At 35.1% G+C, this 12,841-nt stretch overlaps 1 protein-coding gene across 5 annotated transcripts in view; it reads left to right on the top strand.

Annotated features, from left to right (window-relative positions):
• Positions 1-12,841, top strand: part of LOC128210381 (cytosolic purine 5'-nucleotidase-like) — an 81,232-nt gene that overhangs the window by 22,327 nt on the left and 46,064 nt on the right. For all 5 annotated transcript variants that reach the window (XM_052914707.1, XM_052914710.1, XM_052914708.1 and 2 more), the window contains exon 5: positions 6,807-6,902. In XM_052914707.1, coding sequence (XP_052770667.1) covers positions 6,807-6,902 — 96 coding nt within the window. The remainder of the gene's footprint in view (positions 1-6,806; positions 6,903-12,841) is intronic.

Here is a 12,841-nt window from a genome sequence, read left to right on the forward strand (position 1 = left end):
CTATTGTGTAAACACTAGCTTGTGAACACGATACAGTCTTCAGTTTTGATGGTATCTCGATGAAACTTGTACAGTATCTAGATATCCATTAGAGCTCGGTTCCTTTCGAAAACCAGCCAGATCCGCCCATGCATGCCTAGATTATGGCCCTTGATAGTATAAAAAATGCTGTTGTGTAAACACTAGCTTGTGAACACGATACAGTCTTTAGTTTTGATTGTATCTCGATGAAACCTTTGTACAGTATCTAGATATCCATTAAAGCTCTGTTCCTTTTGAAAACCAGCCAGATCCGACCATGCATGCCTAGATTATGGCCCTTGATAGTATAAAAAATGCTATTGTGTAAACACTAGCTCGTGAACACGATACAGTCTTTAGTTTTGATTGTATCTCGATGAAACTTGTACAGTATTTAGATGTCCATTAGAACTTGGTTCCTTTTGAAAACCAGCCAGATTTGCCCATGCATGCCTGGATTATGGGTCTTGAAAGTATAAAAAATGCTATTTTAAGCTAAGTCTATTTTAAGCCAAGACTACATGAGCCAAGTGTACATGTAAATTTGCAATTGCTTGTGAAGGTTTGGTCAAATTATGCCCCTGGGATCATGACTGCCCCCCCCCCCGGATATTGTCCCACAAGTGGTTGTTCAAATTATGCCCCTTGGGTCAAAACTGGCACTGCCTTGGGTGTCACAATTTTCCTAGAGTCTTACTTAAGAAACATTTCCAAAATCTTCTTCTTTCAACCCACAAGGCCCATACCTTTGATATTTGTTTTGGAGCATCATATGATGCAATTGAAAACATTTGAAATAATGCCCCTTGGGCAAAAGCTGGCCCCACCCCTTTTGACTTACTTATTAATTTTAAAAGCTACAGTAATGAAATTTTGACCATGTGAACGGTTTTGCAAACAAGCATTAATGTTGTTCTCGGATGTCCTTGACTTTGACCTTTGACCGACTTTTTATTTTTAAGGCTACAGAAATGAAATTCGATGAGTACAGTTTTAAAAGCAAATATTTCTTACCCTCAGAATACCTTTACTTGGCAAATATTAAAATAGTTCATGCAACTAATCTGCTTACAACACTTCCTGTCCTCAGATGTTGAACGCGCAGCATTTTCAGCTAACCCAAACACTAAAAGTGAACTATATATTTGTTGCCTATTACTCAAACGTACATGCTCTGGATTGAAAATGACCACAAGAGCCATGCCAGTAGAGCATAGGCCCTTTTGGGCCTCTTGTTTAATGATTATTGCGCTAACCACAGAATGCATATTTTTGTGTTATGTATTCACGTTTTCTTTTACCTATAAACCATCTTGACCCTTTTACCGTACAAGAATATAAATGAACATTCTTTTTGCAAACCTTCTGTTTATTTGATTTGAGTTATTTTGTATGACCTTCAAAAATTATAAATTTTATTTTAAAGTCAACATACTTGTTAAAGTTATCATCTGATGGGGTGCAAATATTTGCTTGAACGTCACCAGACGCGGCTATGATGAAGCATCTTTGCTGTACTGTTTGACAGACCTGCTGTATTTAGTACCTGCTTGTTAGTGAAACAGTTTGATATTTGCACATGGGACACAACCATAAATTAACTGGGCCTATATTGACTGTGTCCTTAAATTAAGATGCTCCATTTTCATTGTTGAGCAAACAAGACAGATAAAAAATGTAATTTGTATCGCTGAAAACAAGCGGTTCATATGGTAACAGAAATTATTTAAGTCACAAAGGATGATATGAAACTATTGTCAGAAAACTTCAATAAGGCGATTTTCAAAGAAGTTTTTGAGATTTTAATTCTTTTTATCAGAGGGATTGCCATGAAATTTAACAGGATGTGTCAACATTTACATGTTTGAAAAAGTAATGAAATGTTCGCTCTTCTCACTTTAATGGTTTTCAATGTTTGTTTACAGTTTTTCTGATTTAAAACAGGTTTTTTGAAGGATTTTCATTTTGGGGTGGAATTGCTAATATTTGCTCATGAAATTTACGGCTCGGCTCGTTGTTGAGTCCTGCGTCTGCTTAGGAGAGATTTTTTTACAAAGTCACCTTCAAATTAAGAGAAAGAATGTGGATTTCCTGTCATATTTATTTGACAAGTGAATACTAATTGTATAAAAAAATATCATATAAATGTAAGCTATTACTCATAATTTATTTTGACAGATGTCTGCCTACTCCCCCAAGTGACACCAACATAAAATTGTGCCATCAGTTCTAATCAGGCTAGATATTTTACATATAAATTTAAGGCCTGCCAAATAACATCTGGGGTTGGGAGAGGTTTGTTTTCAAATTTATATATCTGAATCAAACAATTGTTGAAAAACATATTTAGTGAAAACTTAGATATTTTTTTGTTGAATTCAGTTTTAAAGCTGCTCTCTAACAGATAGAACGTTTTGACAACTTTTTTTATTTTCTGTCTTGGAACGAGCCAATTTATGCCAAATGCATGGAAACCAGTCACATAAGACTGCTGACAAAAAATTAGATTGCAGATTTTTATATTTAAGTTAACAAAATGATGTTTTATGCATTTTTCTTAAACTGTTAGTAATGCTTTTAGCCATAAAGCATTAATTTTTGAACAGAAATAAGAAAATCTGCATCTGATCTTTTGTCAGCAGTCTTTTATCATTGGTTTGCAGTTATTTACACAAAAATTTGCTCGTTCCTAGACAAAAAGTTGTAAAAACGGTAAATCTGTGAGAGTGCAGCTTTAAGAAAATTAGAAAAACAAGCCATTCAAAGAAGTCCATATAAACAGCTGCTTCAGAGTCTTTGACAATTTTTGTTTTGGCGACCAGAGATTATGTTAAGGGAACATAATGAATGTCTGAATATTAAAAAAGTTCCATTAATGTGCATTATTGTGGCTACCATATTCAAAGTTGATCTGTATGATAGGAGAGGAATATAATTGAGCCATAACTTTTTAAGATATGATCATTTAGCTTCGCAGCTATTACTTACAAGTGGTTTATGCTTCCCAGGCGTAATGCGGCTTTCACTTCCTAACTATCATACTTTTCATCTTTGCCCACCGAGCAGCCGAGCAGAAGCTTCGCCCAGGAAATCATGACAATTCTTATGACAGTTCCATAAAAAAGAATGATCATTAAAAAGAATGGTTGAGGTATTTGGTTTTCAACAAGATATTTATCATAGGATCAGCATGCTAGTATTTTGTTGTGTCATTAATGGCATCATTTTGTTGCTAAAGTAGGCTATGAACCAGTTCTGTTTTTCACAGCAGGCGGGAGTGTTATCCTGAAAGATCTTGTTTTTAAAGGTCACATGCCACTGTTTGGCAGAATAAGGGTCAAATGCCACCATGAGGTTTGCAGAGAATAATTATATAAAATGTTTTGCTTTTAGTGAGCAAGACATAAGTAAAAAAAAATGGAGAAAATGAGTGTGCCTGGTTTGGGGCTTTAACACCTTTTAAGTGGACACTAGCGTGGCGATCTTTAGACTTAATTATACTGGTGGATAGTTATTGATACACTTAAACAACAGTCACTCAGACCATTTTGGCAGATCAAGGCACTCTTACACAATTTAGTTAATAAATCTGGGAGGGTAAATGTGCCCGGTACAGGGCTTGAACCATGACCCCCAAAAGCACTAGTACAGAGCTTATAGTACCAACAGGGCGTCTTAGTTCTTACCTTCACACACTACCCTCCTTCCTTTCCCCCAATTAGCCATCAGGAATTCTTGTGAGTAAAATGCTGCTTACACATGAAAAGTAAACCTGAAAGGCTAAAACCCACAACCTCTGGAACGAGCATGGAGCTCTATTGACTAATAGTGAGCTAACAGCGCATCTGATTCTTACTAGAGCACATTACAAAAAAGAGCACCATAGCATCTTTACTTAAAAGGTTGCTTTCAATAATGCTCTACATTCTGTAAATAAAAGAAAATGTGTATATAGCTAGCTTGTGAGATATAGACCTTCCCCCCTCCGGGAATCCAATAAAACTGCAGAGAAAATTAATTTAAGGAATAAATCGGTAATAATTCTCACAAAGACTATAAAATAACCACGGGAGTTATTGCATAACAGCTGCTTATGTTTCCAGAAAACTTCAGGGAAGATACTTAAATGTTCAATAAATCCTGAGGTATTCACAAAAGTTTCTTCAATTTGTCAGACACACAGCAGCCAATATCTGATTTTGTGCAGCCATTTTACAACTTCACATGGTGCTATTACATGAGTGTTGCTGCTTGCCTGTGTGTGTTCAAACTTAAGGAAACAATGAGTATCCTTCATTGTCTGTTTGCTAATCATGGAGTTTATAACTAATGTTGCAGTTTCGATTAGCAGTAAATTGAGCAATTAATAACACTTATAACAACTATTCATATCACTCGCAACAGTTGCTTGACGGGAAGTAACAATCATGATTTGCTTTAATGAATATAATAATTCTTAATCAGGATGTTAATCCCCGTTGCATTATAGGCATAAACCAGCACATGCTACCAGTTGTTACCTTACGTTAATGGATGTATATTTATATGTATGAATGCATCCTGTGGACTCCAATATTTCAGATCCATGGGTCCTGAGCATAATATTGAGTGTCCTGATGCACATGTTCAATAATAATGGGTCCAATGGTCAAAATTAACACACAAGCCCGCAAGCCCTGCAATCTTAAAGTGTCTTCCTGGTTTGCTCAAATTCTGAAATTCATATAGCAGGGCTTGTTATAACAAGAGGCCCAAAAGGGCCTATGCTCTACTGGCATGGCTTTTGTGGTCATATCAATCCAGAGCATGTATGTATGGGTAAAAGGCAACAGACATATGGTTTATGTTTTGTGTTTGGCTTACCTGAAAACGTAGCACGTTCAACATCTGAGCCCAGAAAGTATTGTAAGCAGATTAGTTCCATGAACTATTTTAATATGTGCCAAGTAAAAGTCATCTGACAAAAAAAAAAATGCTTTCAAAACTGTACTCATAGTAAAAATTTCTGTAGTTTTAAAAGTTAAAAAAAGTTGGTCAAAAGGTCAAAGTCAAGGGCATCCTAGGACAACATTGATCAATTTGAACAAACATTCACAAGCAATTGTGCTGAGATGGATCCAACGAACACACAAAAAGATTTTTAAACCTTTCCAGATTTATGTTTACCAAACCTGTGAACCCTGGGTGTGGCCAGTAATGACACCAGGTGCATAACTTAAACATTCACAACCAATTTTGTTTAGATAAATGCGCAAACTACAGAACTTAAAGCTAAAAAATGGCCTTTGGGCTTTCAACAAGAACAAGGCAGAGTAATTCACAAAATCAGCTGCAGAAGCAAAAAGCAAATTGTCTCTCAAAATCCTAGACTTGCAAATTGTCTCCCTTAACTCTAAGACTTGAATTTACATGTACATGTAAACTTGGCTAAAAATAGAATTCGCTCATGCAGACCTGGCTAAAAATAGAGAGCATTTCTTTAAAACTTTCATGGCCCATAATCTAGGCATTCATGGGCGGATCGGGCTGGTTTTCGAAAGGAACCGAGCTCTAATGGATATCTAGATACTGTACAAGTTTCATTGAGATACAATAAAAACTGAAGACTGTATCGTGTTCACAACCAATTGTTTACACAATAGCATTTTTTTATACTATCAAGGGCCATAATCTAGGCATGCATGGGCGGATCTGGCTGGTTTTCGAAAGGAACCCAGCTCTAATGGATATCTAAATACTATACAAGTTTCATTGAGATACAATCAAAACTGAAGACTGTATCGTGTTCACAAGCAATTGTTTACAGACGCACGAACGCACGACCGCACGGACGCACGGATGCACATACTACGTACACATTACCATTGCATAAGCTCTTCTGGCCTTTGGCCAGTAGAGCTAAAAATTGATGTCAAGCAATAGTATAAGAATTCGGACTTGTTCATCCAAAAGTCTAATTTCGATGATTGCTGGGTCCTCAATCTTTTTAATGAGTATAGGACTTATCAAAATATGCAAAATATATCTGCTGCTTCTTGTCAAAAGATAATGTTGTCTCTATCCTTTGAACTGGAAAGTACTTGTTCTAGCAATTTCACAGCTTATACTTGGAAGTTAAATGTAGATTTTGACTTCAATCCCCAGACTAGCTGCAAATTGAAGCACTGATCCATGAATATGAAAAATCAGCATTGTTATACAAAAAACACCGAGAAAAGCCTTTTATTTCCTCCTCTGAAGAAAAGTAAAAAAACAGGTTTGGGTTTATAGTGTAGTCGAACCGCATTGGCTTGAGCTCTCAGGAACTGGTAATAATACCTCGAACCTCAAAGAATTGGAGCCATTTAGCTGCAATGCTAATACCTTCAATATAAAAGTAATCGGTCCTTTACATCCAGTTCAAGCCGATAAGGAATTCATACCAAGCAAGTTGGGGCAAACAGGGTTCGGATGAAGTTTATTTTAGCTGGATTATGATACATGAGCTTTTCTGGAAATGAGTCTGTTTTAGGGTAGAAAGTAGAACTGCAGTTGTCCATTTTAAGAAGTACCCTTGGTGGCCCTGATCCAATCAACAATCTCTTGGTTGAGAGATGGATTACCATTTCACTGATTTCACTACACCACCACATTCAAACAGTATAGCTTTGATAATATCACTGATGACATTATCCATGCCATAAATCATTTAAAAATTATGTGATGTTTCAGTGCAGTCTCAGTGCTAGTTTTTTTTGCTCCATTCAAAACATTAACATTAATAATGATGCTTTATATGTTTGCAGAGGGCTGTGGTTTGACCAGCTGTACGGAAATCTGCTCAAGGTCGATCCATTTGGCAACATCCTGGTGTGCGTCCATGGCTTCGAGTTCCTCAAAGGGTACGTGACATTGATGTTTTATAATTACTGATTTACATAAAAGTTTGTAATAAGTTATGTCGGGTTACAGTCATAGGTATGCTGTTATTTAAGCAACATCTGTGGCTTTTGATTGTTGGCAATACAGAGTAAGACATAAAACAAAATGCACAATGTTAACTTTCAAAAGAAAACCATGCTGGCATGCTTTGATGAGGCGACTTGAATCCTGGTGGTATTGGTGAAGTTTGTCTTATCCTGTTATTGGAAAATGGAATTTGTTCTACATTTTTGTTCAAAATTCGCAAAGGTCCAAGAAAATAAAACTGATTAAAATGCTTAGTTTCTATCCAGAAACAACTGTTTTGTTCAACTTTTTCTTGAGTGAACTTAAAATTGTTCAGTGCAGGTGAAATAATATATCATGGTCTGAAAAGAAGACAAACGTGATTAATTCTCATTCAAATAATGCATTCTTTGCAGTAAATAGAAAGGGTGCGCAGCCGTTTATCATGTTTTAATATTCATGTCTATTCTGATGTTTTTTTGGCTGATTTCTATCGATGCCTTTCTGATAATGCCAGAAAGACAACAAGAATTTGGAATAATTTTCAAATTGTTCTTGTGAAAATGCCAGTTTTAAAACAATGACATGGAATTTGAAATTCTTGAAATATCAAATTATCCAGATATGCAGATCATTCTAAAACCATGCCTATCATAATACGAAAATGTATTACCGTATGCGCCTGATGCGAAATGATACTTTTTACCTACATACCTTGAGGAAAGATCATTCAGTTAAGCGCTAAGTCTATCATTAATCATCAAAGAATATATTAAGCCAAGTGCTTGCAGTGCATAAGAAAACAGGAATACAATTAAGATGCCAGGCAGTTAGGACCTGCAGCTATTGTTAAAGAGACAGAGACATTTGTCAGATGTTGCCTTAGATTTTCATCCAGACTTTTAACCAGGTTTTCAACGAAAATCAGGTTATTAGAATGGGGATGTTGTTGGGCGGACGGGCGTCAAACATTGGTTTCCACCCAATATCTTAGGCAAGCGTTCATGGATAGTAATGACATTTGGTGTGTAGGTAGGTTATGTGAAGAGCTAGCTTTGGATTGGTTTTGAGGGATTTTGAGGTCAAGGTCAAGGTCACTGTTACTTAAAATTGAAAAATGGTTTCTGCCCAACAATTTTAGTTATAATGGATGGATAGTGATGAAAGTTGGTGTGTACTTTGCTTATATAAAGAGCTACCTTGGGATTGCTTTTGAGGGGGGGGGGTCAAGGTCAAGGTCACGGTAACCAAAAATAGAAAATGTTTTTTACCCAATTACTTTAGGCTGCTGCTTTTTCTTATACTAGAAATCAATTGGCTAAATTTTCTGATTGCCCATATTAAAAACCTGGTTTCTTCGTCGCAGTTCGGTGTTTCTAGTTTATATGTTGTGATGTTGGTGAAATTCACTTTTTGTTGTATTGATCTAAAACCTTATGGTGGTGGTGGAGGGGAGGTAAATGGAGCCTTTTCCCCAATTATAATCCATGTTTTTGCTAAAGCCAAACTTTTATCAAAATGAAACCATTTGGCAAGGGTTATAAGGCACTGGGACAGGGGATGAGAATCAGAAGTGCTATATTTCCATGGGCTAAGGTCTGCATATCATCTCTGCCAGAAGTTGGCACAATGTATAAAGAGCAGAGATTTATTGTTGGAGGATACTTCCAAGTCCGCCCTGACATCTGGCAGAGAGGGTAGTGTGGTTTTCTTTATAATGTTTTGATATTAATTAGTATCATAAAGGATTGATATGCATATAAGTTTTTATGTGTATGTCTGTTTTTCAAAGAAAAAGTGCTGATATTAACTCTTGTCGTGTCAGTGTCATTTTTGTCTGTGTTGCATGTTGTCTGTGCAGCAGCGTTAAAAATCTGTAACATCTTGCAATAAATAAAACTATGTTCAATAACTGAATGAAAGCAAATGTTAACATTTTTTATTATGGCAATGTGTATATTGTATATTGTATAGTAAGGCCAATAGCTCTTGCTTAAAGAATTGTTAGTAAGCTTTGCACCTTGACCGTATGATAAAGATGGGCAAACATTGGAATCTTCTTTCTGTTCATGGTTGCATGGTCAGAAATGCTCTGGTCAAGGTTGTATGGTCAGAACTAATTTCTATCAACACAAAGATGCATGATCTCATTTTAAACATAAAATTAAACTTATGTGTTTAACATCAAAGGCTTTATTCCATTTTAGGAAAACACCAGATGTTCTGAGTATGGTAACCAGATGATAATGGGATTCTTATAATAGAACACTTTATAATAATTGATGTGGATTTAATAATAATTGGGTGGGAATGCTTCAAATTATATTCGATATTTTTATATTTTTTTGTTGATTTTTTTTTTTATGGTTTGAATGGAAGTGTTAATTAGAAATTTTTATACGTTATGTGTTCATTTTGGAATGAAATGTAAAAAAATTACAATTTATGTGTGTTTTTTTTATATGAGATTAATTTCTTTTTGCCAGAAATAAATGCAATACGTTTTGTTCCAAAAATATTTTTTTCAATTTTAACTTTATGACATATTGATCATAATTTTACCATACCCTTGAACCTGAAAAAAAAAGAAAAAAAAGAATTTAAGTTTATATCATATGGAACTTCTTTAAATACTCATCAGTCAGTCATAAAACCCCCATATTTTTTTACATTTTTCTTGAGTTCCACACCTAACAAAAATTCATAAACAATTGCTCACAAATATCTCAACTTCCTGGATAGGCAAAAAATGAGTCAAACAAATCTTCAACATTGCAAAAACTAGAACAAGTTTGTGCTTTTTCCCATCAATCTGTCAAGTTGGGTAGCAGGGAAACACTTATTCCATGCAATAACCATAATGACGACTGTATTAATAATGATGGTGGGTAGTGATACAGTGTTTGTTTCTGCTGGGTTTAGCAATTACCTTGTGCAACCACTTGAGAACTGGTACTACCACTTTTGTCACATGCCTCTTTAGATTATACCTATTTATTTAAGCTTTATTGGAAAGACAGAAACAGTAGCAGTAGGGCTGTAGATCTGGATTAAAATAATATTACTCAGCACAACATTTGGCTTCTTCACAACGATGTCCTAAGGCCAAAATAAATTAATTGCTAAATTTTCATCCAATTTTCTTTTAAATTGGGGTGAGGGGTAATTTTTTATTTTTTTTTCTCATCACGACCGTTGCCCTGTTGAATCGTTACATTTCTCTTTTATACATGTAAATATAACCGTTGGTATTAAAACCTCTTTCCCGGACAGTACCAGACCATAATGCAAATACAGATACTAGTTAAACATTTTTATTGGAGTGAATTAAATTTAAGGGGCTGCAGAAAATAGAGAGAGGCAGGCAGGGATGAAAATCTAGCAAATAATCTATACAGTATTATATCATGTATAGGATGCTAGCATAGATAGGACGCAGGCAAAAAAATAGTTGAAAAAACGGGTAAAAATATAAGATAGGACGCAGCGGAAAAATGTCAAAATCGGAGCCGAAAAATCGAGGTTGGTAAAGTATTTATAACATATATTGAAGTAAAAAAAAACAACAACATGTATATAAGGCATATTTTGATAACTGTCGTGTGTATTTCGATAATTATCGTCGTATTTCGGTAATTTAGTGTACACAACAATGATATAAGTCTTGACATTTTGAGAACATTCACGCATATTATAAGACTTATACAAATGCTGTAATAGTCCCGACATGCCTTCTGACTGACAGTCAACCGTTGCAATAGTTCTGACATGCCTTCTGGATGATAGTCAACTGTTGCAATAGTTCTGACATGCCTTCTGACTGACAGTCAACCGTTGCAATAGTTCTGACATGCCTTCTGACTGACAGTCAACTGTTGCAATAGTTCTGACATGCCTTCTGGATGATAGTCAACCATTGCAACGTTACAAAACTGTGTATTGTCAAAACTGATGATTGTTTTGATAAGGCTTGTCGCTGCGCGGAATAAAGCATGGCAGGCATAATTAATGCGTGTCGGTAATTAGCCTTGCCAGTGGAAGGCAACAGGTAAAGTGCGAACAAAAAACCATACGGTATTTAATACCATCGCAATAGTTCGTTCTATTGATGTTTTTCTAATGACAGACAGCGGGTGTTTTTCACACCTTCACACATTTGAAAAGATTTGATGGTGACAATAATGCGTTATGCACATTCCTTTATTATTTTTTTAAAACAGTAACATACAACAAAATGTTTTGTAAAATATCGAAACATTAAAATCATGAACAACGATTAATTGATATTTACCTCCTTTCCCGCTTTTCTGTTGCCGTTATAACTCAATCCAGTTAAATGCTGACTCACATCGAGTTTTTGTGAGTAGCGTCCCTTTTGTAAAAATGTAAACACTCATGTTTGTTTTCAATTTATTTCTCAATAAATCATTTTAAAGTAAACATTCAATATATTTCTGTGTGTGTTAACTTGCGTGATTTTACCTATGTCAGTTGTTCTCTTCGGTGACGTAGTACAGATACTTACTATTACTGCGTTCTTCCCCGGTCCGATATTTTCGACCTGAAATGGACTTGGAAAAAAACAGATGAAATTCTAATAGCATAGAAAGGACGCAGGCAATTTTGTAAGACAAGAATTGGGGGTAAAAAAGTGCGTCCTATGCATGATATAATACGGTAGTCGCCTAAGATGTCTTTTGCAGTATCACATATCTTGTTTTTTGCATGTAGTCAGCAATCATAGAAAATTAGATGAAATTGTTACTGAACAAAATAATGATGCATCAAAAATACTTCATTGATTTCGTATGGGCATTTGATATTTTTCTTTCAACACAAAAGAAACACATCGTGACTGTATGAGGAATACTTAAACTATTCGAGAACTACTTAACTATCTGAGAACTACTCGTCTACGGGTATATGTTCATATGAGTCATGCTTGTATTTGTTTTCTTGGTAAAAGGACAAGGAGAATAAATATGTGATCCTAATGTTGGGGCTTGAACCCATGACCTCTTGGGTGAGAGGTGGACACATTTCAGTACACCGTATCATGAATGCCTCTTTGAATTCTGCGTCTGGTATTGCTGGTGTCTTTAAAAATTGATGCTTTTGAATATCTTGTACCTGTTGCGATGATAAAAGCTTGTTTTTTTCTGCAATTTGGTCATTTGGAGTATGAAAATAATTAAACATTTCACAAATTACTTGGATTGATTAAATGAACCAGGTCATAATGCCACATACATATTCAAGATAAAAAATACTCTTAGAGTCTAGAAGAAGCATCTAAATGCCATAGCCGGGCTTATCAGTAAAAAATCATGAATGTCATTATTATTTAATGATATTTGCTTATCATTATGTGGTAGTAAAGTATGGAGAAAAAGTGGCATACTGCGTGTGTCACTGCCTGTTTCAAGTGTTGCTCAAAATTGAAAGTTTGACCTAAATAAAATAATGTATGTTGATGTAAAATTATATTAATAAAAAATATTTTTTGCATTCATATAATTGTAGCATGTTTTCATTTACTGTTTGTTATTTCTTTCTAAGATTTTGATGTTTTCATTCAAAACTTTGTAGATTGTTAATTATAGCTTTATGTGTACAAAAGTATTTGTTTATCGTGGGGTTAGGCCGTTCACCCTTAAGTTGGAATATATCTGTAAAAATGGTCAAACTACATTCCTGATCTATTTTATTATTTAATTATTGTAAAGGAATAAAACAGCACTGTTCAAAGTATTGGTCCAATTTTTCAGAACATTGTTAACAACGTTCATAACTGGATCGTTAACTTTCAAATCTTTTATATCAAAGTTTCATAGACACATATGTGATCTGTGATACTTTTCACCAGTATGGCAAGTGATTCAGCTATGCTTGT

The sequence above is a fragment of the Mya arenaria genome, chromosome 12, assembly GCF_026914265.1.
Source record: "Mya arenaria isolate MELC-2E11 chromosome 12, ASM2691426v1".
Taxonomy (NCBI): domain Eukaryota; kingdom Metazoa; phylum Mollusca; class Bivalvia; order Myida; family Myidae; genus Mya; species Mya arenaria.